This window comes from Typopeltis vanoorti, chromosome 7 (assembly GCF_054136105.1).
Source record: "Typopeltis vanoorti isolate ZY-2024b chromosome 7, IOZ_Tvanoo_1.0, whole genome shotgun sequence".
NCBI lineage: Eukaryota > Metazoa > Arthropoda > Arachnida > Uropygi > Thelyphonidae > Typopeltis > Typopeltis vanoorti.
Window position 1 is genome coordinate 61,072,799 of NC_143555.1, and position 27,746 is coordinate 61,100,544.

Below are 27,746 nucleotides of genomic sequence, written 5' to 3' on the forward strand. Positions count from 1 at the left end.
ATTCGATCATGATTTGACAAATAGAGTTGCATTTCACTCCTCTTTTCCCATTAAATTTATCTTTGTTAAATTCGATATGTAATATATTGTTAAACTATTTCTCACCGCCTTCTTTCTTGGGAACTACACCGCGGGTACTCCTTTTGCGAGAATACAACCCCCCCCCCCCCCAAATATAAACATCATCATCATCATCATGCGTATCAAGGATTTAAGCCTAGCATGGCCTGTTCCGGCCTTAGAAGTCATCGTTTAAGAGGACGTCCTGGTTTCTTTTCCCTAATGTACTTTTTCGCTTGTACTTTAAGGCTTGTTTTGGTAATCTTTCTGTTTTCATTCTTTGAACGTGTTCCATCCATTTATGTTTATATTTTTTAATTTTTTCTATTACTGGTTCTTGATTTAATTCTTTCATAATTTCTTCATTTCTTTTGTGATCAAATACGGTATACTTTGCAGTTTTTCTCATAAACTTCATTTCTGCTGTTGTTAATCTTTGTTTGTCTTTTTTGTTTTATTGTCCACATTTCGCTTCCATACATTAAGACTGTTAGGGATAATGTATTGTATACTTTTAGTCTGTTTGTTTTTGAACTAGGTCTGGTTTAAATATAGAGTTAATTACACCTGTTATTTTTAAATATTTTGCAATTTTTACGTTTATATCTTTTTCATTTTCATATGTGATCATGTACAATGGCTATATGCAATGGCTTTTCGAATATAAACGAATTCCATTAACAGCAAATATCCGCCTAATTTTGCCTGGGCTTCTTCTTTTACTTCTTCTTAATGATCTTACGAGGTTTACGACAATTCTGGAAATGTGAAATCTTGAAGAGACGTCGAGTATGGGAATGTCATCATTGTTCGAAGAAGAAGAAGCGGTCCAGGCAATATTAGGCGCATTTTTGTTGAAAAATAATATTCCTGTAAAATTGCTAGCGGAGATAATTCCTACACAGATTGTCGTGTAAGGAGGGGGGGGGAGTAAAGGAAGCACAAGGATGCCAAAATAATCGTGTCCCAGCTGGATTTTCCGTGCTACCATATACAGAACAGGCTTATAAAATTATATATCTCACCAATCCAAATGAAGAATTTTAAGTCTTGATTGCATTACGATACGAAACTTTGTTTGATTATGAGATTCTTTCGATTAAAAATATATCCGACATGAAGAGATTAAAATCGAAATTTAATAACAGAAACGAAATGGAAAGAAATGCACGTCACTCACTACAATTGATTTCTCAGTTACAACTATAAATCTGTTTAATGATAGCTGTCAACTTAATGTAACAAATATTCCATATAAAAGAACCCCCACTTCCAAACAAGATCGAAAGCATTTCGAATACTATGTGATAAGTGATTCTTCATTTAATGTTTTATCCACAAGTCCTTCCTTAGTGATAAGTATTCCACTCAAAACTTATACTTTATCGCTATTTTTTGTTTACTTGACCTTGTTTGAATTTATTCATCTTTAATCTTTCTAATAACCTTCTTAGTATCAGAGAATTTTTGATGGTAGAGACATAAGTTTTCAGGTGACGTGTGATATTATTTACCATTGCATTTAGTGGCTATCAACTATTTTTTCTTTATGGACTCCCTTTCAAAGTTACATTAAACTTTGTCAATACTTGGCACCGGTGACCTATTAGAAGTTACTGTGCGTATTAGAAGTTATAACATAACTTCTAATAAACAAGGGGAAGTGCAGTTACACCTTTTTTGTTCAAGAAATTCTTATTATTTTTTTGTTTATTCGATAATCTTAAAATATTCCATGCACTTAAAATATGAAACTTTATGAGTTCCTATATTGCGATTAGGATTGAATCTTACCTTCCTAGAATGGTTATTAAATTGGCGGAAACATCGCTATACAAATCGCTTTACCTATAAATTAAAAATGACACTGGATTGATAACATAGAAAATGGAAAGAGAGAAAAATTAAAAATATCTTCCTAGGAGGAGGAAGTAATAAATTTTCTTAGAAAACATCTTGTTTCATTTGAACGCCTTTTCGGGGGTAGGGTGGATGGGGGGAGCAGTTTTATTTCTTTATTTTGCAATATTCATTACGGGCTGAAAATAATATGAACTTTGAAAAGATAAGCGCATAAAGCAGTAAGTTTGCTGCTCAGGAGACTAAACGCATGTAGTAAGCAGAGTTATGGCGTCGTCTCATCTAAATGTGTTTTGCGTTATCTCAAGAATACTCTTTGTAATTAGAATCACTGATAATCGTTTAGGACTGGCAATAGCCTAAGTAAATCACTAACAACAAGTCACCTTCCTGTTAGTTTCTTATTTAGTTATAAAAATTACCCGGTCGAATGAAATAAATAAAGCAATGAAAGTACTTCTCGGTTTCACCTTTTCCAGTGCTACCATTTAATAATAAGATTAAATGGTATGGTAGGAATAAAAAAAATATGCATGCTCAAGACAAATTAGAAAAAAAAGAGGTTCTTCATTAGTATTTAAGCTTGTTCCTTTATCGTGTATTGAATATCATGTTCTCATACAGTGTATACACTAGTATCATTCAAATATTGTTCACATTATTCTACATATTAATAATGTTAAAGTGCGATATGCAGTACAACACATTGCATTTTAATCGGAGTTATATGAGGTGCTGGAGCAGTCCTTTAGCATTAGCACAGAACAAAAACTGTTATAGATTTGATTTTTAGCCGTTTCCTGGTTAAATGATCTTTTGGTACAGGAAAGTAGCGATCCCTCTCCCCTCTCCAGTTATTCGTTGATTTCCAAATAAACTTATTTAGTGCTAAATGATCTGCCTATGCTTTTGGTGATAAAAGACATTCGAAGATTTTTTTGTGTGTGTGCTTTACTATGCATTAATTTGAAAGTATACATACTCGTAGTATGGATCAAATTCCTTGTTGCAGTTTACGTAGAGTTTGATAATATATATATAGGAAATATTATTGCCTTTACGAAATTAATTTAATTCGAACAGCCTTGAAAGTACTGCACATGATGTAAACAGTGAATACGTTTTGAAATTGTTATTTAAGAAAGTCTTGTTGAAATTAAAAATTGAATTTAGAATATCACCATTACTTTACTTTCTTAAATATCATTTTGTCTCTCCAACATACAATTTTTTAAAAACAAATTAAAAATGAAATTAAAATTTGAATTTAGAATGTCAACATCACTTTCTTAATTAACAGTCCACAAACTACTTTACTGTTTACATTCTGCGCAGTGCTTTCAAGATTGCTCGCATTAAATTATGAATTTCGTGAAGACTAATAATGCTTGCTGATTCTCCTATAATTAAATTTCATTGCAATGTAGAATTAAAATTTCAGTGTAGAATTAAAATCGGAAATGGGAACAGAGTATACAAATTTTTCTTGGCTAAAAAGTTGATCCAGTGAATCGATTATATTCTCTAGATCCATCATGAAATATAGATCCATCATGTAGCGTGTTACAATTAGGAAATATTTGTAAATTACGTAACTCCTATTTTTTTTGGGGGGGGGGATTTTGTGACACAAAGCGGAGTGAAACGTCTGAAGATATGTTACATAACAAAAATATGTTTTTTGTGTTTAAAAAACATTTTTCTTCTTTAAAAAATAAATTTGCATTTTATTGCTTTATTTATTGCTGTTCATTGATTGTGCTATTTTTACCATACAGCAGTGATTTTACTTTAATTTGTGGTAATGATTTTTCAAATCTTGTCTTTATTTATTCATTCGTTATCCAGTTGAACTTAAAGATTGTTTTTAGCGTGCTGATATCTTAGTTTAAAAGAGTGTAATTAGCTGCCTAATAAATCATGGAATATCATATGAACAAAGAACAATTTTTTCACCCGGAAACTAAGATTTTTCCATTCCGTGTACAGACAAATCGGTTGTGAGAACACCCAATTTATAGACAAAAAATACTATTGGTGGGGGGGGGGGAGTAGACGGTGGTAGTGGCGTTTTGTGTAATTGGGATTAAGTGGTGGAGATGGAACTGTAGAATAGAGTGCCCTCCCTCGATGAGTCCTTGGAGGTATTATGTAATAATAATAATAATAATGACAATTTCTATCTTGCTTTCCGTTTATTCCGCCTTTCAGCTGTGCAGTACATCTGGAATGTTGTTATGGGGGGAAATGGAATTAATGTTTTTCACTACAGAGGTTCGTTCTCATTCCAGTAATAAGATATCAATATATACAGATGTTGTTTATTACTAGCTGCTTGAATATAATACAAATATAATAATAATACGTAAAACCACATATTTACAGTAAACAAAGATAAATGCAGGCCTCTGTCTTTAAACATAGAGAAGATGTTAGATATACAGTCAATCCTGGACTCAAGATGCATGCGACTTGCGGTCCCTTGTATACTTGTGACGGTAATCCCGTCGTAAATAAATAAATAAAATAAACCATTAACACGTTCACGCGATATTTAGTGCTATAATAAAATTTCTACCCTGCTTTGTTCGGCTTTCAATAATGCAGTATATCTTCATTGTGGGGGTGAAGGTGAATGTTTTTCACTACAGAGGTTCATTCACATTCCAGTACTAAGATATCAATATATACAGATGCTGTTTATTCTTAGCTATTTAAATATACTAACCAAATTAGAATTTCCTTTGATTATTGACATCTGATATATCCTGAAACAGATACAGTATAATAAGCATATAATAAGATTAACATGTTTGTCCTTGATCGTGTTACTTTATTATATTATTTTCGACTTCGTATTTTTCTTTTCTTCTTCTTTTTTTTTCTTTTTCGGTGGTTATGTATTTGTAAAAATGGCCGTCAACCGAGAGAAAAGTGATTCTTCTCGTGCATTTGGAAAAGAAAGAGACAATTGAGTTAGGAATGAAAGTAATATATATATATATATAGTAGTGATTGTGATTTCCAACTTAAGACGGGATCATCCGAACCCTTTGCAAGTTGAGGACTGACCTGGATTTCACTTCACATGCGCTGCTTATAGGCCGGATCCATTTCCTTAAATAAACCCCAAAAATTACACACACACACACCCCTATCAGATCAAGAGGAAAAATGTTGGTAATTACTTAGATATTGAAAGGTATGCATAAAAGAACCTTTTTTTTTTCTTTAGGTTCTTTTATGCATACCTTTTTTTTTGCATTTTTGCACCAAAATAGTAAATATTCAAAATGGTTATAATCAAATGCAAATATTTCGGAGGCAGATATTGTTTAGCTGTTGGGCTAAAAACGATACTGGATATGTATTATGATTTCTTTTAATTAGTAAAGGTCTATTACTGATTACTGTCACGAAGAAAATAACGATGTAGAATAACATAACTAGAATGGATTTGCACTCAGTATATAAAGAATCTGGCACTTCAGTATATTGTAATCACTGGATGATTATTTATTTATGATTAATTTATTAGGCGATCCTCCGTATCACAGTCGGTATAGACGAAGCCCTTTGGTCGAAAAGACTGACGTTCGATTCCCGTCTTTGGCGTGAAATTTGATCTCTTTCGACTAAAGGTGAGTTAGCTGGTCTCATACGGAGGTGGAGGGATTTCACCTGGAAATTCGGATTATTTGTTATCCCTCAGATCAGGCAAACCGGTCTCTTGAACACAGGCATCTACAGATATAGGACACACCGGAGGCAGAGGGCCAACACCTTATCCTGGAGACGGTTGCAAAGTCCACAGCTAAAGAGCTTAAAGGCTCATAACAAGACAACATTATTTTACTATGGACAGAATAATTAAGATATAAAAACGAAACTAAAGATGTTGGAAGTTTTTTCCACTTGGTTACACTATAATAAATTTAGTTTAATCCTTTATCCAAGTGTATGCAAACAAACTTTGCGCCTGAAGCATTTTCAGGACTGAGGCAACTCATAGTAAAGGTGGACTAAGCTCTCATCACTTGTCTTAGTATCTCCCATAATGCAAAGCTCATCTCCTTGCAGACATGTATAATGCTATGCATTAAGGGAAGGGCCACTACCCAGACCTGGTTCCCTGTTTAAGTGCGGGATTACCTCTCAAAAAACTCGTAGGATCCCCCGGATCACCCAATAATAAGGACCAGGAGGATCAAAACTCAGCGTTGTTCTCCCCAGTAACAAGCTCACCCTGTCACCGAGAAGAACTCTCAGTGTTGGCTCTATCCCGTGGCAGGCGTACCCCACCACCGAGCAGAGCCGCTCATATTTCATCTGGGGGTAACAGCAACAGCCGTGCCTCAGTTAACTTTATGGGCTACAGCACTCCTATTCATTACTCTCCAGGACCTGGGTGATAGCAACAGCAGAGCCTCAGTTAAAATTAAATGGGCTACAGCATTGCCATTCACCACTAGGCTTCCAACCGGTTTCGACCTTTATTGAGATCTCGTCAGTGGGACCCAGACTCAGAGGTGGTGATACTTAAGGTTGAAGTAATGGAGAAGTCATATTTACCTATACGAGTTGCCAAAAGGTGTCTCACCTTATTATTAAATTACTCTGGATTAGAGAAAGACGGAAGTTTTTTCACTTGGTTAGACTATAATAAATTTAGTTTAATCCTTTATCCAAGTGCACCTAAAGTATCTTAAGGACTGAGGCAACTCGCGATAAAGGTGGACTAAGCTCTCATCACTTGTCTTAGTATCGCCCATGATGCAAAGCACATCTCCTTGCTGATATATATAATGCTATGCATTAAGGGAAGGACCACTACCCAGACCAGTTTCGACCTTTATTGATGTATGTTTCAGTAACGACCTCTCTAAAAATTAGGCGCCCCCCCCTCCTCCAACATCCAACATTGTTCCACTCAGTGGCAGGCTCACCCCGTCACCGAAGAACTTCACAGCGTTGGCTCTACCCAGTGGCAGGCTCACCTCACCACCAGACAGTGCCAGAATCTCAGCGGTGGCCCCACTCAGAGACAGGCAAAAACCTACCCCAAGCAGAGCCTCTCATACCTCAAGGAAAGGTACCACTTCTGCACAAAAGCACATCAGCCGGAGCCTGACCCAGAGGTGGTGATAGTAAGGTTGAAGTAATGGAGAAGTCATATTTACCTATACGAGTTGCCAAAAGGTGTCTCACCTTATTATAAAATTACTCTGGATTAGAGAAAGACGCTGGAAGTTTTTGAAAGGGCCACAACCGGTCTGGATAGTGGCCCTTTCCTTAATGCATAGCATTATACATGTCTGCAAGGAGATGCGCTTTGCATTATGGGAGATACTAAGACTAGTGATTAGAGCTTAGTCCACCTTTACCACGAGTTACCTCAGTGCTGAAGATACTTCAGGCGCTGGAAGATACTAATTATGGGAGATACTAAGACTAGTGATTAGAGCTTAGTCCACCTTTACCACGAGTTACCTCAGTGCTGAAGATACTTCAGGCGCAAACTTTGTTTGCTTACACTTGGATAAAGGATTAAACTAAGTTTCTTATTAGAAACTAAAGATATTAAGTTTCAAAGCTATTCTATCATATTTTATAATATTTACAAATTACATCATAATTTATTATTTATAAATATTTTAGTATTAAAGGAAATAATATATAGCAAAACTGTAAAATAACGCTGTATGGATTGTCTACCAAACGAGAATTTTGATGACTGTCTAAAGTTGATGATTTAGGTATATTAGATCGAACTTAATTTGGTTCGAGAATATGAAGAATTACAAATTAATTTACATATTATTAAGAGAGACCTCCAGGGAGTCAGGGACTCATTAATATAACTCATATTCGCGTTACATATTAATTTACGTATTGGAGAATATGAAGAGTTATATATTAATTGAACAGTGTTCAAAATAAAATTAGATTCACGCTGGACGAAAACAGTGGCACACTAAGGGCCAAGCACTCATGATTTAATCTTGGTGGTAGTGGGGGGGGGGAAGGGTTGAGTAGATTTGAGAATACACAGTGATCTCCTCTGGCCCAGGCTCAGACAAACGAAGTAGCGCTCGGTCCGCCCGAGCATTGCTTCGTTCGCCTTGAGTTCACAGCGGCAGTGATTCCCGAGAGCTATAGGGTAATTCCACCTTATGTGGCCGTTAATTCATAAGTAATAATAGAAGACACAACACGGCAAAACAAATAAATAAATGAATTTTTGGTTAGGAAAAGATTTAAAAAAAATTTCTAGTGTTTTCTTTCCTTTTTCTTTTGGAGGAGCCAGGGTCCCTTGGACCTCTCCTTGGGTGCGCCACCGGACGAAAAACATTTGATTTATATTTTCTTAAATTCGAAAACGCGAAGAACAAAACATGTTAAAATATATTTTAATATTTTTATCACAGCCATTGTCGTTGCCTGAGGTATTATGAAATTATAGAAAATCCAAAACTTTAGAGTTAACCGTTTTTTTAAAAAAATAGAAACTGTGTCATACATTCTGTCTGAAACGAAATGCATATGCATCTGAGAAAATCCTCGAAATATGAAGTTTTTTTTTAAATAGGTGGGTGTTTATTTCGTAATTCACTTTAACAGCCTTATTTCCTTTCTTTTCTCCTACAAGCAGCAAAACGTATAGTATGAATCAGTGCGATGATTCAAGCTCTTCAAGTATGTGCTTTAAAAGATAGAGTTAATAAAATCTACAGAATGGTGTAATCATGCACTTCATGAATGCCAGCGCATCCGTATACTATCAGTAAGTGAAGAGCAGCTGCTATCTTTATGCCTGACATAAGAAATTACTTATGACATATTTGCCCCGTGGAAAATATGAAGAGTTATTTTCCACGACATCAGAAATAAACTCAAGATCATACTCTCACGAAAATAAAAATGCAGTTTAGCAAATTATTTCGTAATGCGGTTGCTAAACCTACGTAGGCTTTTCTGAACGAAACATGCCCATCCTATTAGGGGAGTGGTAAATATTTACTTATATCGAGGCATTGCAACGTTTTTTTTTATTTTATTAACTCCTACTTAATACCTTTCCTCCATGAAAGAAATGCAAACTAATGGTAATGATTTTTGAAAGAACAGCTTCTCCACAAATAAATTTAAAAATTGGCTACCGAAACATTTGCATAACTGTCACGAAAATGCAAAAATCAAAGCAGTACAACATGAGCCAAATGCTTCACACTCTTTGTTTTACATAATCAGCATTGAAAATATCAAACGTACTATAACATATATCTGAGAAGAATACAACAATTTTAAAAGACTAAAGCGTTGTTGACTCCGTATTTCCTTGGACTGCGTTTGCCTTTACTGGTACAGCGCATTTATGTAGCATCCTAAAAATCACACTGCTGAAAATGAAATGTACTGAGTTCATGGTACAATACTCGTATTGTCATTTCCTGCATTTCTCTTTTCGAGCTTAGCGTTTCTTCCTTATTTTTGTACTCATCAAATAGTAGTGGCCAACAGGATTAAGATTCTGTATATTAGCAGACCGTGGCAGCGTTCTGGTATACCCCTGGTTATTAATCCTAGGACATGTCAGTATAAAAATACTTGTTATTATTCCCCTTTAACGATGCAGTATCATCTTGAAATAGTTTTGCTGCACAACTTTAGATAACCTTCTTTTCAGGTTGTCAGTGTAGCTATCGGCTTTTATGTATTCCTTGAAAGAAATGAAGTTCATTGAATTCTGTTCTCGAAATTACTTATGATATATTCGCAGAATCTCAGACCATTTATGGAGTAGGAAACTCGATTTACACGATCAAATTTTCTCTTTCGTAGAAAACTTTCAAAACAATCTTGATGGAAAGCTAAAGTCCCTCTAGAATAGCTGTTGTGTTGTGGGATATCATTTGCTTTCTTTTGTTATATATTTATTCCCTATTAAAAGCGAAATTTTTGCATTTTTAGTTGTTTCTTTTTAATATCACTATATATATATATATCTGTCCTTTGTTTATATTCTCTGGGTTCACAGGGAGAAATACTGCCGTTCTATGTATGCTCGCTAATATGATTTCTATTGAAAAGATCTTTAAAAAAGTGATCATCGTGATCCCTGATCCCCGACGAGAATCCAAAATCCGAACTAAATCCCTTACAAATAGTATTAGAATTGGAAGGTATTAGAAAAGTACAGAAGAAATTATTTCTTCTGTACTTTTATGTATAGAAGAAAAAGGGTAAGTGATGTGGAGTCCTGACGCACGCAACACATGATACGGCAGAGAGAGAGAGAGAGAGAGAGAGAGAGAGAGAGAAACAGCCACAGGAAAAGCCTCCTAACCAAATATAAAGGTGGCGGGTACACCATAGGATGGCAATTTACTGAGCGGACCTCGACACGAACAAAAGCCCTGAAAATGTCAAGAGCCACAGCACGTTTCTTCACGTCTTTCCATAGCACGTGCCTAGTGATGGGTGATGCAGGCTAAGAGGTTAGCTGTGATCTAAATTGGCAGAAACGATGTAGGTGTCGCTGATCATCTGGTATGCCATTAGGTAATAGTGGGGAAGCTGATTATGTATGGTTTTCTCCATTATTTGGGAAAGGATTGAGGTGATAATGGTCGGTCGTTAGTTTGACGGTAAACTTTCATCTCTCCTTTTTGGAATAGGTTGGATATATGTTTGGTCTATGCATTGGGAATAATTAAAATAACGCTAACTTTTTAATTAATGTTTTCCGCCATTTCATTAATGACGAAGATGCTAAATATATGATGTATCACCTTCTTTCCCCTTAACATGTAAGCTCAGTAGTCTGTGATGGCAGAGTATTCATTTCTGACAGACTCTCTTTATATAAACCGAATTAATGCTATGATAGGTCGATTGACTATTGTTTATAACGCCTGTATTTTCTGATGGTTTGTTTCTTTTGAAAGAAGTACTTCAGTATGATGTCTAGCTAACTCACACTTAGTTGGGAAGTCCTTATAAATGTTCCTTGTGTCCTACACATACGGGCAACCTGAATTAGAAACTTCGCAAAAATTAATGGTTTCAGTACTGGCATGCGACTGCCAAAACTGATCTTCATTTGCTTCCTTAACTAGTAAATGATTGCCAATATCGAATAATAGAGGACCTCTTATCTATGTCAACCATGTCTGGGTAAATACCATGGAAAAATATGGCTAATTTCAGGTGACTGCTCTTGATTTCCTAGGCTTTGATGATAGTGCTTCATAATAAGTGGCCATCATATGGCCTGTCTTGTGATTTCTGTAATGGATTTCCTGCTGGAAATCTATTACAGAAGCAACGATAGGAGCAATGTTGGACAGAAGTTACTGATTGTAGCTTTGGCAAGAGACCAAAAGGCATGGCTGTGATTTGGACGTCGATGCAGATTTCCTAATATAGCTCTTTCAAAATCTGCTTTCGATGACTTGATATTTTGCTTGCAGTTTTTACGCGCAATGTTTCACTTGTACGGTCTTGGCTCAACCTTTTGGAAAACCAGTGCTTAGTTCAGAGGGATAGAAATGTAAAGGTAAAGTAGAATGGGGAATAAATGTTTCATATTACTGGGGATTATTTTAGTGACACACTAAGCATATACTCGTATGTTTCTATCGGGAGGCGGGAAACAATATCCTTACCAAAGGAATGAGGCATAGAAGTTGTGAACATCATCCCACTTCGCACCTTTAGAATGCTATCATGGTCTGAATTACCTACAGGGCAAACAACATTCATAGTGTACTAAGGAGAATCACTAGTAAGAAGAGGTCCTGTGTCTTTGGAGAGTAGTTAGAGTTATGTGGTATTCAAGTGTGTATGTGAACGATTTGTGTAAGATCAGTGATAACAGAATATGTTCAGCATCTGCACCTGCTTAATCTATGCAGCTGAAGAGGGAGGCCAGTATATGTTGCGCGCATTAAAATCTGTCACAATGATAACCTCGCTGTGGAAAGTTAGAATGAAGAAAGTACATGTAAAGGAATAAAATCAAAACAAGCTCGGAATAGCTGGTGGTATTAGGAGAGCAATAGAGGCAGCAATGAATTAGACAAAATTGGGTAGAGCAAAGGCAACCAAAATCAGGATATTGTAAATCGACTACTCTTTGGTATGTTTTGGTATATCAACACTCTTTGCTATATCAAAGTGAACATATGCGCAATTGTCCCCTTTGAGTAGAAATGAATCCAGAATGCGTGATGAGAAGGATGAAGTGAATAGTGCTTGAGAGTGTTACAATTTGAGATTCTTTCAGGAAAAGCAGGTTAGATTTTGCCGACTGTAGATGGAAATAAGCATTATTGAGGTTGGAAATGAGACCGCCTATATTTGTGAAGTGGATTTCGAAGGTTATCTGAGATTTGCAATTCACTGCTTCGGCCGAGCAAGATCCTTAATGCAGTGTTTCAGTTTGGCTTTCACAGTGGCTGTTTTTATTTTGGTGAACTGTGCCAATTTAAAACCAAGGAGGAAAAGTTTGTTCCGTATTTCATGTAGACGTGCGTCGGGAGCATCGGCGCCTGATACGAACTTGTTAAAGTCGTTGTGTAGCATCGCGTCTGTATTTTAGAAGTTGAGGATAATGCCATTGCATTTTTTGAATATTTTCTTTCGATTTCTTAGCAGTTATCTCCATAAGGTTAAGGAGCTGTTGTTTTTATCTGTAGGTATACGTTATGGTCTAGGTCCTGGTCGTGAATTACTTTGATCTTTCTCTCTGTTGAATCAATTTTTGCTAATGAAAGCCCTCTCAAGAGTGATAAGACTATTCAAGACTGCCAGTGCGTTTGCAGAAGTGTTTGACGGCGGGAAGTCACAGGGAACAGAAAAATGGCTAGTTTTTAAGCTGGAAGTGTGTGTGTGTGTGTGTGTGTGTGTGTGTGTGTGTGTGTGTGTGTGTGTGTGTGTGTGTGTGTGTGTGGCGATTAATCGGTCTTTTATTGTGTGTGTGTGTGTGTGTGTGTGTGTGTGTGTGTGTGTGTGTGTGTGTGTGTGTGTGTGTGTGTGTGTGTGTGTGTGTGTGTGTGTGTGTGTGTGTGTGTGTGTGTGTGTGTGTGTGTGTGTGTGTGTGTGTGTGTGTGTGTGTGTGTGTGTGTGTGTGTGTGTGTGTGTGTGTGTGTGTGTGTGTGTGTGTGTGTGTGTGTGTGTGTGTGTGTGTGTGTGTGTGTGTGTGTGTGTGTGTGTGTGTGTGTGTGTGTGTGTGGTGTGTGTGTGTGTGTGTGTGTGTGTGTGTGGTGTGTGTGTGTGTGTGTGTGTGTGTGTGTGTGTGTGTGTGTGTGTGTGTGTGTGTGTGTGTGTGTGTGTGTGTGTGTGTGTGTGTGTGGCGATTAATCGGTCTTTGTAAGCTATCATGCATCCACTAGAAACAGATCTCACATATAAAACTCTATTTTAGTCCCTGATGTCTACTCTGCTGAGTAGACATCAGTCTTCCCACACATCTTCCCGTAAATGAATTTAAGGGAAGGCATGATAGTTGGGTTGGATAATTTACAGCCTTCATCGATGAGTCTTTGACTCCCTGGGGGTCTCAGATAATAATAATAATAATAATGATAATAATAAAAGTGTACTGTATACTACTGAAAACAACACGGCAATAACTAGATTTAATAGATACTTGATGCTTAGCTCATTGTTTACTATTTTTCTTAAGAATATGTTAAAAGGAGTGAAGCAGGGATTTATGTTTCGATTAAGTCATGTTAAAGAAAACCGTAGCAGAACTCACTCACATTACAAAGAACCTATACTACAAACCAATGATGCCAATGTTTCAAAGTTACAAGCACACTCTCCCATTATGTGCTACATCAAATTGAAGTCCTCTGTGCTGATTACAAAAAAATCTATATTTTTGATAATAGTTACAAAGATAATATCCGGATTATGGGATTTAGATTACGAGGACAGATTGCGAGTATATGGATTACAGACTCTGGTTAACAGGAGAAAGAGGGATGATATGATAGAGGTCTGTAAACGTTTGAATGGGTGTTATAGCATTTCAAATGATGAAATTTTTCGTTGTGGAAGGCGGGGAGAGAACACAAGCGCATCCATGGAAGTTAAGGTTGTTCTCAGTCAAGAAAGGGGTAAGAGCTAGGTTTTTCTCTCAGAGAGTAGTGAGTGAGTGGAATAATTTGCCATTAGGGGTAGCGTGTGCATCTAGTGTAAATGAATTTAAGGGAAGGCATGATAGTTGGGTTGGATAATTTACAGCCTTCATCGATGAGTCTTTGACTCCCTGGGGGGTCTCAGATAATAATAATAATAATGATAATAATAAAAGTGTACTGTATACTACTGAAAACAACACGGCAATAACTAGATTTAATAGATATTGGTATCATATACAGTTATATTAGGCACTACAAACTCTATACACTAGCAACAACTATTAAACGCAGTTTCATTTTTATCAGAGATATAGTTAATTAACTTATTTTTGCTAGTGGGTCTGTAAATCATCAGTGACCTCAAGGCTAGGAACCACTTTTAAGAAGTTCACTATACATGTTTGTTTTAAACTGTCCATGGTGTATAGCATTATCATCTCTCTCTCTCTCTCTCTCTCTCTCCCTCCCTCCCTCTCTCTCTCTCTCTCTCTCCTCTCTCTCTCTCTCTTCTCTCTCTCTCTCTCTCTCTCTCTCTCTCTCTCTCTCTCTCTCCCATCCCCCCCCTCCCCCCCTCTCTCTCTCTCCCTCCCTCTCTCTCTCTCTCTCTCTCTCTCTCCCTCCCTCCCTCCCTCTCTCTCTCTCTCTCTCTCCTCTTCTCTCTCTCTCTCTCTCTCTGTATGTCAGAAATTAAGGACTTTTATACAATAGATTATCGGACACTGTTTTCTTGGGGGGGGGGGGACATCCCGGACCTACCACTTTACTGCAAGACTAGTTCTTTAAATTTACAGAAATTTGTTTGCTCGTTGCCGATGATTTGTTTCTCTTACAAGCACTAGAAGAAATTCGATAAGTGACAGTATTTCTCCTAGTGAATATACTTGTGAAGACTGTTTCATTTTTATATAATATTTATTTAATAAATTAATGTTCTTATTAATACTTGCGTAATCTCACATATTTCCATTTCAATCAGGCTCCTTATCTTATTCTCCCTAACAAATGCACATCATTCCGTTCAGTATACATTCAATCATAATTTCTTATAGATTTGTTTTATTCATTTATCGTTGTTCATTTCCAAGAAAATAAAATGACAAGATTAGAATTAGTTGTGTATAGTTAGACAAATAAACAGTCAGACAAGCCCGTTAACTTTTTTATTTTCTAATTTTTTTAATATGCTCTATCGCTTGTTAAAGTTTTTATTAAGCTATATTATGCTTGTTATATTTTGATTTTAATAAGGGATATTATGAATTATGCAAAAAGAAGCGATAGACATTTAACATTTACTACGTGTATCGCTTATGTTTTATAATTTAGATGGATCCCGCACCAATGCTTAAGCGCCTGCTATTGTTACTGTTTTTCTATCCATTTCCTGTACAGAATATTACTGCTCTGGCTGATGAAATTTAATATATGGAATATTTATTTAAAATTTTACTAACATTTATGATTCTGTCGAATCATTATTAATGGACTTAATTTAATCAAAGGATTGCAGAATTGTATTCATAATCATGTGCCATGCCTTTAATATGCAACTGAAATTCATATTGATAATGAATAGGTGGAGTAATTCAACGAAAGACAGACTTCATTAATTCTTCACATCTTAATTTCGAAATAGTGAAGCTTCCTGGGTGATGAGTTCTTGGTTGTATTTTCAAGCTTGTAAGGACTATGGATTCGACATTGAAAAGTTATTGAATAGGAATGCTTATAGGGAAACAGCAAACAGGGTCTTAATTTTAAAACCCACCGTTTTTATGGTGGAAGGATTATTTTCATATTTGTTTTATAAAGTTTGTACTGTTGCTACGTAGAGTGATACCAAAATGAATTTAGTGCACAAGATTCTTTAATTATGCCTGTCACAAACTACTTTAACATAAAAATAAATAATGACAAGAATTGGAATACAGCAGATGCTAAAATGTATGATAAATCACCACAACGAATCTTTTTTGATCATTGAAATAAAAATAATTCTGTTGCGGTTTTATTATTGCTTTTTGTTATATCAGTTTTATATCTAGGATTTTCACAAAAATACTGCTTTTAGTTTGAAAGAAAATATTCGTTGATAAACATAAGGATGTATCAGTAACAAATGCTATGGGTGAAAGATTGAAGAGATACTCTATTTACAATCCATAAGTTCATCCTAAGCATTGCGAAGATAATTTACAACATTTTATAAATTATCTTTGAAATAATGGAACACAATGAGTATAACTTAGCTGGAATCTGAGACCAAAAGTTTCATGAATTCTATTCCTTAAGTCTATTTTTGTCAGTTGCTATGGCCAGGATAATAATAATAATAATAATCCGTGGTGCTTGCAGGCTGAACAGATTTGCGTATATCGAATCTCTAACGCATTCCTTTCCTTGAGCGCTCCGGTATAACCCGAATTATTACAGCTACAGTTTCTTAATTTTGAATTCTTGCAATGAAGTCACTTTTTTGATATACGACACCTTACATACACCTTCCGTAATCCGATAAAAAATCTAACTGTGCGGGAAATGGTTAAGGTTCTCGAATAATCTGGAGACTTATGTTTTATTCGGCTTTTCTAGTTTTGTTCAAATGATTATATCCCTATTTTTATGCATCAGAAGATTTAGCCTATATATATTAAAATAATTAAAATCAGTGCGACACAACTGCACATGATGAAATCCATATTTACTTAGATAGTTTTCAAGAGAGATAGTTTTTTCCTTCATACTGCATAGAATTTGATATGATCAAATTCTTCAAATTTGATATGATCAAAGTCAGTTTTTTACCCTCCCTTAGCAGAAAGAAATATTAAGCATTGCCTTACCTTTTGGTGGTATGGGAACATTTTGTCCATGCGTGTATAAAAAGAGTGCTACAAAATATAACAAGTATGTCCTTTTAACGGTAATCTCCATTTTACTTTTCCCACTAGAACACAAGTCATTAAGTTAAAATGAACTCAAGAAGTCTAGCACAAGCAGGTGTGTGCGTGGCTTATCTTCACCTGATAACAGCTAAGGTGTTTGTCATATCATTTGTCCGCGATTTTCCACTTTTGTCACAGGGGTGATCTGAGTATCCAACAACAGGTGATGAAATAAGGATATTGTTTCATTTATGGAAATAAATAAAAATTCGATTATTGGAGATGTTTTCTCTCTCTTTTTCAGATTTTGTTTGAGAAAAATGCATCACATATAACTGAGATATCTATGTAGGGCCACTTCATTTCTCAAGATATTGCAATTTAGAATAATATCTTTTTTTCTAAAAATCTTCTAAGTCAGTTTTGTGATCTGATTAGTTATAAGGTTTGCATTTTTTGTATCATTTTAATCAAGAATGATAATGTAATATTACAGAAAATCCAAGAACGTGTATTTTAATTTAAATTGGCACCTTCACGTATTACTTTGATTTATTTATTGATTTATGTGATACTTATTGTTTTATTATTAGATCCAATTTCAGTTGCAATCGTAAGATACTATTAAAAGGAACACAGCTAAAAAGTATTTCGGTGTGTGATAATTCGCATGTTACGTACGACACACACACACACACACACACACACACAGTAGAAATAATCTGCAAATACTAAGCAAGAAATACTAGCAAATACTAGCAAGAAAAGGCAAAGTCATAAGCGCGACTTTTTTATCCATCCTACTATTTCAGCATACGTAAGCTATGTCAACACTGGTATATGTGTGCGATCTTGAGAGTTGTCATTTTTAGACACCTGCTGACGGGATTTACATGCCTTACACGTATTTTTACAGGATTTAGCAAGCGTTGCTCTGATCAGTATACTGTAGAGTTGAATGAACACACACACAGAGGAAGATTTTTCTTCGATCATAATAGAGAGAAATAGAAACATAATTTGTTTCTATTTTGAGTTTCTTTGCTTTTTGACACGCTCTGCAAATGTTAGTACTAAAATAACAAAATTTTATATTTATATTAATATCTGAACATGTTGTAGTGTCGTACTTTTGAACAAAAATACTTCTTTCATGGATTTAATAAGTGGTTTGATTGAGTGCGTTCCAATTTCAGTTGCGATCGTAAGATACTATTAATTATAATATCCGTTTATATAATATAAAATTTAATATATCGGTCGGTTAAATTCAGTAGGTTAATAGTAATAGCAGCAGTTCGGTTTTCTTGTGAACTTATGATCAAAATGCTTCGTACTAAGTTCTGTAGTAAAGGTTTTGTAAACCTAAATAATTGTTTTGGGTTTAATGCTCACTGGTAATTCTTATAAAGCCGGAGAAATTATACTAGAAGGAATAATATATAGAATCAAGTAAATAAATATGGGTTGTATATGTTATCATAAACTAACGCACCGTTTAATGTAATTTGCTTTCCTTTACCAGTGTTTTAAATGAATGAATGAGTAAATAAATAAACGTTTCTTTTACGAAGTGACTTGAATATCGACATGGATAACTCCGAACATTGCTTCCATGTTCTATATCTGACGTCAGTCAGGCAGTCTTTAAAGGAAATAATGAAATCCATGATCAATAGTGAATATTGAACAATGATGAAAGCAAATAAGTGATATGGTACAAAGGTGGGGCTTTCATGTTCTTTATTATACGTACTGTTCTTCTTAATAGCATTACATACCAAGCTCTTCAGTTTCCGCAGATAACAGCACCAAACTACGATAACTGTACCAAAGTTCACCGTCATTCTATTGCAATTGCAATTTCCAAGGTGAATGTACACATTACAAAACAAGCGGCCCCTCGGAAACAGAGATAAGGAGATTGTTTCCGTTGAATACACTCTTGTAAAAAATAGACAAGTACATTCTGAACTTTGGGGAGAATGGAGCGGAAATTAATCAAACGTATACTACGAAAAATTTTTCTAGCTCTAGACGAACTGTTCCCAAACCTTTCTGATTAGCGAACCACTTTCAACATAATATTTTTATCGCAATCCACTACATTCTGTATAGTGGATTGCGATAAAACTACAACCTATATTCTTTGAAATGGAATTATAGTTCTGAATTTTATTATAAAATATTTCCAGTACTATGTAATATTGTACAAGCAATATTTCCTATAATATCAGATTATTACTAATCACCTAAGAATAAAAAAAAATAGTATAGAAAATACGTTTAATTTAAAATAATATAATGAATGTTAATAAACTATAACCAACTAATTATAAGCAATGAATGTAATAAAATCTTTAAACATAATATTAATATTATATCATAAATCAAAGGCACAAATTAAATTGATGCTGAACAAATACAGCAATATTTGTTTCTGAAGATCTGGTTTTACATCAAGTGTGTTCCGGTATTGCGATTTCAACGAGGTGTATATGTTGAAAATTCTCTCTCTCTCTCTCTTTCACACATGTCAATAGTTGAAAACGTCAGAAAGATTTTCACAACTTTGTAATTAAGTAATAGATTTTCTGTTTTTAATCCAAACTAAAAATTCATAAAATTTCAGTTTTGAATAAACTTTGATGATGCATAGATGATAATTGTATGTCGAGAAAACTTTTTTTTTTACCCTGTCAGATTTTTGTTTTCAGCCATAGCCACAAAATATTCGTCAAATCGATTACGAATCCAGTTCTCATTTTTGATATTTGTGGGAAAATATATCTAAACGTAATCTGTGAGTAACCTTTAATATTTTTTAACAGCTTGCTGTGAAGTCATTCCATTTTTGGTTAAGAATCTAACGTGTTTATCACATTAGATTTTATTATCAAAAAATTCGTCTAAAGCTATTTTATTTTATTATTTTTTTGTTCGGTCTTTAACAGTGGAAATAGTTCATCTTGTAATGTTAGATTGAGTTCATTTATCTTCTAAAATTATAAATAAGTTGAAAGTTGAGGTCAAATTTGTCTGTTGTATACCCACTGAGATGAAAAGGGTTATCTTCCAAAAAAACTTGACATAATTCAAATAAACATCTAATTACTTTGCTACACGACTACCATGTAATGTCTGTCTGTATTAAAAAGTTGTCTGATAGACCCATTTCTTTACATAAAGAAGCGAATAGTCTGGAAATGGCCTAATTTTTACAGTACTATTGAGGTACCCACAAAATTTGCTGTCAGATTTGTTCCATCTAAATGGAGCAAAATCTATGACATAAGAGAAAATCATCTCAGTGCGCAAATTCCACACACTGAGATCAGTCAATATGAATTTATTCAAAATACGAGTCAATTAAATAAAAATGTTCTTACCGTTGCATGCTCTGTTAAAGTACAACAGAACAGTATATCTTCCTCCACTTAATTTACATTCAAGTAAATGCACAAGCAATTGAACTGCTCTATCAGAAACATTCTAGTTTCATTTAATGCAAAACATAAAATGTACTTCTTGCCATTGATATAATAATATTGTTCAGGGATGATTTTCAACAGCATTATTCGTGCCATGTAGTCATTGAGATACTGTGTTATTTGAAAATCGTCATATCAAATTTCTTCGTGAAATTGTTACCAAACACTTCAATATGAACAAATTAATCCGAACAAGCCTAATTTTCGTCACGTTTTTGGTTTTGGTTTGGCATTTAAGTTCACAGTCATTTAGGTTTTGGTATTAGTTCACTATTTTGGCTGAGTGCTGCGTGTTTTGACTGTTTTAACTGTCTCTGCGATGTTTACTGACACTCCATAGCTTAGAAGTATAGACGAAGCCCTTTGGTCGGAAAGACCTGAGTTCGATTTCCATCAGTGATGTTAGGAACTTTATCTAGTCTCTTTCGACGAAAGGTGAGTTAGCCGGCCTCATATGGTGGTAGTCAGTTTTTCCTCCACCAAAACAGGCAAACTGGCCCCTTGAACACACATGGATTACAGTCATGAATACGTCCCACCAAAATGCCGTTCCCCAGCCCAGATAAAATGAGGGGAAGCAATGGCAAACTACCCTGTAAAAATCTCACCAAGAACACTTTGTTGGCAAGCCTAAAAAGTCACCCAGGGTAAGAAACTGAAGGGGTAAACCACCACCACCACCACCACCACGATGTTTACTAATAGTCTTGTGCAGTTTTAATAATTTAAACTAGTTGACATTCGTAGTGTTTTACTCATTTTGTGTAGCTATAAAATGGATACATCCCCAAGAGAGCGTTCAAAAATGTGTATTCTTTCTTAGCACACATCCATGACTTGAAGACAAATTGCCAATGAGGGTGGTGTTGGTTTGGTACTGTTAAGGAGATTTTAAAGAGGTTTTGTGAGAAAGTTCCTTTTTCTCCCGACAGAAAAGGAAATGTGGGCGAAAAAGGAAAACTACTTACCCAAGAGCGTTTACTAATTAGGAAAGGCAAAATGCATCCAAGATCGCCTGTTGTAGACTTAAAAAGAGAATTGGCAGCTAGTGGATTAATGTTTTTGACATGAAATCCATCGAAGATTATTGGAAGCAGAACAAAACAGAAACTGCCCACAGACCAAAAAAGAAATAACTGGTGACGAATATTACGCAGAAAGAGCCTATAGTGTACAAAGATTGGCTGTCGAGAAATGGAAGGTCATGTTCTCAGCTGAAAGCCAATTGTTTGTACAAGGAAATCGAGTACCTTATGTTTGCAAATTAGCGGCTGAGAAGCGGCTTAAAGCTCCTAAACACCTAGCTAAACGCATGTTCTGGGGTTGTTTTACACTTGACGGTCCAGGATCACTAGTGCTCGTTGAGTGAAAAGTGACCAATACTTAAAAATATTGGATAAAAAAGTGGTCCCACAGATCCAGAAAGACAAAGATTCATCGTCCAACAGGATCTTTCTCCATGCCCCACTTCAGAAAAGTGGACGAGCAACTCAAAAATCACACCATCTAATTGCTTCAATGGACAGGTAACACTCCTGACATTAACCCAATAGAAGAGTTGTGGACCATAGTGAAAAAGACTTGGAAAATTAAATTGTGATACAAAGGATAACTTGATACAATTCATTATAAACGTATGGTTTCGATATACAGAAATAAGAAAAATGTGTTCTACGTTGGTAGAATCCATGCCTAAGCGAATTAGTGAACTTATTAGGAACAGAGAAGCGAAATCAAAATTTTTCTTTAAAATGTGATTCGGATTAATTTGTTCGTGACTGTAGCTAATTCACATGGAAAACTCGAAATTTCTGTAAACAGTATGGGCGTCTTCACCTATTTTCTATTTCCTAGCTTGCTAAGAACGATGCCTCACGTGCATTTTCACTGTTTTGATTCACCATCATCATCATCAAATTCCTGACATGTACTCAAGAGCGTGTACAGGATATGATAGTACTACATGAAAAATGTACATCATTACTAACTTCCTATCTACAATTTTCCTAACTCAGTCTGTTACCTGATAAGATTCCAATATTATCAGATCTTATATTTTTATCTTCTCTTAGGCACTTTTTAACGTATTAATCCACTTGTATCTAGGTCTTCGTCTGGGTCTTTTTCCCTGCCAACCTGGCAGAGAACACTTGTTTTGCTAATCTTTCCTCTCCCATTCTGTTTAAGTGACCATACTACCTGAGATTATCTCTGCTAATACATTCCTGGATGCTAATAATGTCAAGTTCTTTCCTAATATCCTCGTTTTTAATACGATATTTAATATGATTTTTTAACATTGTCTTGCATAAAACTAATTTAGTGTTTTGATTAATTTCTCTCTTATTCCATATAATTTTATTCAGTTGACTTCCTACCATACTAGCTTTGTTGATTCTGTTGTCTGTTTCCATATTTAATTTATCATCTTCACTAAGAATCGTGCCTAAGTAGCTGAAATGTTTTACTTGTTATTGTCCTTTGTCTTGTTATTGCTAACCTTAATATCCTATCTATTACAACAGTTATTCAGTTTAGTCAGGGAATCTTGCAGACTTGTAGCGGATTTATTTAGAAGTACACCCATACCTCGTTATACGGTCGAGATGCGTTCATGAAAGTCGGCCGCGAAGCGAAATGCTATATAACGAATCATTTATTATTATTATTATTATTATTATTATTATTATTATTATTATTATTATTATTATTATTATTCCTGATACCTCCAAGGAGTCCGAAGACTCATCGCGGGAGGACACCTACAACTGTCTCTACGCCTAACCTCTACTACGAATTATCTCCATCAACGCCATCTACCGCCCACCTCCAACACCACCACAACTAGTAATTTTTGTCTGTAAATTGCGTGTGTTCTGAAGGGCCGATTTGTATGTATGCGGGATGAAAAACCCGAGTTTCCGGGAGAAAAAACCCTACTACCTCCGTATGAGATCGACTACTCACCTTCCATTGAAATCGACCAGATAAAGATTCCTCCCGTCGCGACGAGAATCGAACTTAGGCCTATTCCAATCGAAGGGCGCAATGTACAATTTATTTCCATATAAAGCCGTATAAATTCGGTAAGATCGGTTCCAATTTAATAAAAAAGATAGAAAATCATTGGGTTTCTGGTTGAAAATGCTTTGTTTTTTTTTCATTTAAAATATTTAAAATTTCATTTAAAATAAAAACAAAAATATAATTCTATAATACGTACTAATAAAATAAAACGAAATAAAACACAAATAACAAATGAACGTTTTTTTTTTTCTAATTTTCGAATCAGTCTGATGACGAATTGCACGACATCACTTCGTTAATGTCACCATCTGTTGTTGTCTGAGGACCCGGTTTAAAAAATTTGTCCAACGCTTGTTGTATTGAGTTCCTTTTCTTTTCTTTTTGCAATTCTTTGTAGCAGTTAATAACTGTGTTAATGCCGCGAGAAACTTTGGCGCTTACTTCTTCATAAGGTCGTGTTGAAGTAGGATGTTTATTCCTTGTTCGAAATGAGTAAGCGCATTCGATAAATCCTTTGAGGTTAATTGTCGGCAAACAACTGGCTCTTGTTGTCCCTCATCAAATGTACGAATTATGTGCTACGCGAAGATTGCTTATGTTCATACGAAGTGCGCATGAACTACTTGCGCACCGCTCCGCGCAAGTAGTTCAGGCGCGGAGCGGTGCGGCCGGTCTAGAACACAGGCAAAAAAAACGTACACAGGGGATTTCCTGACATTTTGGCCGTATATTGAAAAATTGTAGGCCGTAAATCGAAACTTAGCCATAATTACAAAAGGCCGTTATAGCGAAAAGCCGTATAAAGAGGTATGAGTGTATAACATCATCCGCATAAAGCAAAGAGCTGACATTAACATCTCCAATTTTGATATCAGGTCCAATAACACTTTCCTTCACAATGTAATCCACACAGATAATGAACAACAGAGGGGAATAATGTACATCCTTGTCTGACACCAGATTTAACATTAAACCACCTTCCTGTACTTCCTTCAGTTCTAACTGCTGACTTACATCTCGAATAAAGACTAAGTATTACTTGGTATAATGTCCCACGAACACCATACAACTGTAGTTTTGAATTGCTTTCTCTCTCTCTCTCTCTCTCTCTCTCTCTCTCTTGGTACTTTGTCATATGCCTTTTCCAGCTCTACAAAACGTAAATACTGATCTTTGTTATACTCCCATGATTTCTCGACAATTTGTCGTATGTGAATCATTGTGAAAATCAAGTGAAAATCTGATCCCGATAGCCTCTATTTGGCCTGAATCCAACTTGTTCTTCACCAAGCTTCTTTTCCGCAATCCTTTTCTACATTTCTGGCTTTTGATGGCTGTTTCTACTTCAATTATGGATATGTATTTCTGATTGCATGCCTGGTCAGTGTTTTTTATCACTGTGCTGTCACTGATTGTTGCATTTAGCAATTTTTCGAAGTAATTACTCCATATTTCAAGGATATCTTTTTCTCCTGTTTTCATGTCACCTTAATCATCTCTAACTTCTTTAGAACACTTTTTCCTCCATTTCTCAGTTTCTTCAACAACCTCCAGAATATCTTGCCACCTACTTGATATTTATTTTCTATTTTCTTACCAAAGTCTTTCCATGACTTTTGTTTTGCTAATCTTTTGATTCGCGAGTGATATATACGAATCAGTATTAAATGATTCGCATTAATTGATTCGTATTAATTGATTCCCGCAATTTCCAGTTAAAATATCACATGGCTTTTCTGCATATTTTAGTTTTGTTTCTGAATGATGAAATTACTACAGTTGGTGAGTACTTCTCCACAAATGACACACTGTAGGGGTAGATAACCCTTATCTACATGACATAAAAAACTAAATTTAATATAATCTTCACTATATTTCCTCTTTACAAAAATTATTTTTCGTGCCAATCCTTTGAACAGCTTTATGTAGTATTTTCGAATTTTGACTAGCTAAATGAATTTTACAGGCTTTTGAAGATCATATTGGGACGAAGTTGAGGGATGGTTTTAATCTTCATGCTCCTCATTGACTTCTATATAATTTCTATCATTTTTTAATGTCTCTAGTCTTCAATCAACGGTCCATAATAGTTTTTAAAGTTTAAATATGCTGCGATTCATGTTCAAATCCAACACAAGCCTGGTTCGCACAGCTCCTTGAAACATTTACCGATTTGTCTGACACGTAGCTGAGCTATGTGTCACATACCTGTACATCTCGCCCATCCTTCCAGCCTCTCACCCGCTAATGTATTGTCACACATTCTCGCTGTGTAATGACGTAACCCGAACCATAACTAAATATAAAATTTGAACCTAACCGCATAAATGAATACTAAACTCCCTTGTAGATTATAAAAATATTCTAATGTAGATTTAAACAGACGCTATTACAGGATTTTTAGTACGAACCGTTGGAGGGGGGGGGTCGCGAACTACGTTGGGAACCTGTACTCTAGACATGTCTAGATTAGCAACTGATAGGATGTACTTCTGTAATTACACAGAATTACTTATGTTTCATATTAAAACCTTGTCTGAAATTAATATTACTCATATTGATATTAATTTTGGAAGGGTGGAAATAACAATTTAAAATTGTTCTCTAAGTTTCCTAAGTTAAAATTGGCGTGATACCATTTTATATTTCCATTAGTTGCTCATTGTCTTTAATTAATTTAATAAATTTAATTTACCCTCTTCACTAAAATTGTGCCTTAATATTTAAAGTATTTACTTGTTTTACAGTTCTCCATTGACAATGCAGTTGATATTTTCCACATCTTGATTATTTCATCATAGTGTATCTTAAATTGAATACTTTTAAAACTGAATATCAGTTTAATACTTTCCTGCATAGCATGACTCGTATGGATGAAGCGTGCACTCTTGTGTTACATCTGTTTTTCATGAGTCTTCCTTTACGTCTTCAGTTCTAACTGCTGGCTTACAATTTAAACTGCGCATTGCTCTGATTAATATCTCATTTACACCATGTATTTGCAGCATTTTGAAAATGTTTGCACTTTGCACCTGGGACGAACAAGCTGAATCCAGCTTGTTCTCTTTCAAAAAAAAAAAGACTACCAAGTTTAATTACCAGCCTAGTCGATCAACTAGTTACCCATCCACTTCCCAAACAAGAGACAACGGTTTCGAATTCCGGGATGTGCATTGATATTTGTGATTGCCGTTAGATGAATTTCATCACCTTCTTTGGCAACTCAGATAATGAAATGTATCATATCTGTAAATTATGCGTCTGTTCTCAAGCCGGTTTGTCCATTCTGCAGAAGAAATTTTCCACTTTCCTGAAAGGAATCGTTCCTCTACCCTATGAAACTAGTTAAATTATTCTCAGTTTAATAGTCCTAATAAAGGTTTTTCATGACGCAGTCCGGATTCGTATATAGAGCTTCCTCTAATTGCAAGTACTTGATGATTATGCTCTCGATGACTGACGTTCTGAACCCAATTCACGTTATGATTTACGCTTTTACAGTTAGAGGTACAAAGTCTGTACTTCTAACTATAAAGTTTGTACAAAGAGGTACAAACTAAAACACTTCGCTTCGTTTGTTAGCTTTCTGTTATCGCCACTATATAGGCAAAGCATTTCTTTGTTATAGTTATTCAGTGAAAGTAATGCACAAAAAATTTTGTTAAAACTTTGTCGGTAAGTTGCAAATTTACATTGCAATCTGCTTTTGCATATTCTAATGAAATTAGGCTGTAGACATCAGGAATAAGTACAAACGTTGCGATTGTAAAGTTAGTGTACTTTTATAACTTCTTGTGATTTATAAATATGATTTATTCCCGTTGTTCATTGATAACATTGCTATTTCACTATTTTCCTCAGTTCAGATCATTCTTTTACATATTAGGTTTATCTTACACGACTTGTTAAAATTTGGTTTTTAAGATAACGATAGGGTTAATCTATTTAATCAGATTCCCATAGTCTCCTATATCTGTCATGTTCTCAGTTACACCCTCTCAATTATTTAGAAAGACCTGGGTTCGATTCCCGTTCATGACTTAAGGAACTTTTATCTGGTTTCTTTCGACTAAAGGTGAGTTAGCTGGTCTCTTATGCAGGTAGAAGACTTTTCACCCGGTAACTTGGATTTTTTCGTCCCTCAGAACAGGCAAACCGCCCCCCTTGAACACACATGGATTTACATTCATAAAATTCATACTTAATCCCTCACTAGGAGGGTTCAACTTGTCCTAAGAGACGGTAGAGGCACGATGATGTGAGGAACATTT

The 27,746-nt window shown here is 35.3% G+C and overlaps 1 protein-coding gene across 2 annotated transcripts in view; it reads right to left on the minus strand.

Moving 5' to 3' along the window:
* mesh (sushi domain containing 2 mesh) overlaps positions 1-17,067 on the minus strand; it is a 373,145-nt gene extending 356,078 nt beyond the window's left edge. For both annotated transcript variants that reach the window (XM_090395295.1, XM_090395296.1), the window contains exon 1: positions 16,916-17,067. In XM_090395295.1, coding sequence (XP_090251421.1) covers positions 16,916-17,006 — 91 coding nt within the window. In that variant the 5' untranslated portion in view covers positions 17,007-17,067. The remainder of the gene's footprint in view (positions 1-16,915) is intronic.
* Between the last annotated feature and the right edge of the window lie 10,679 nt (positions 17,068-27,746).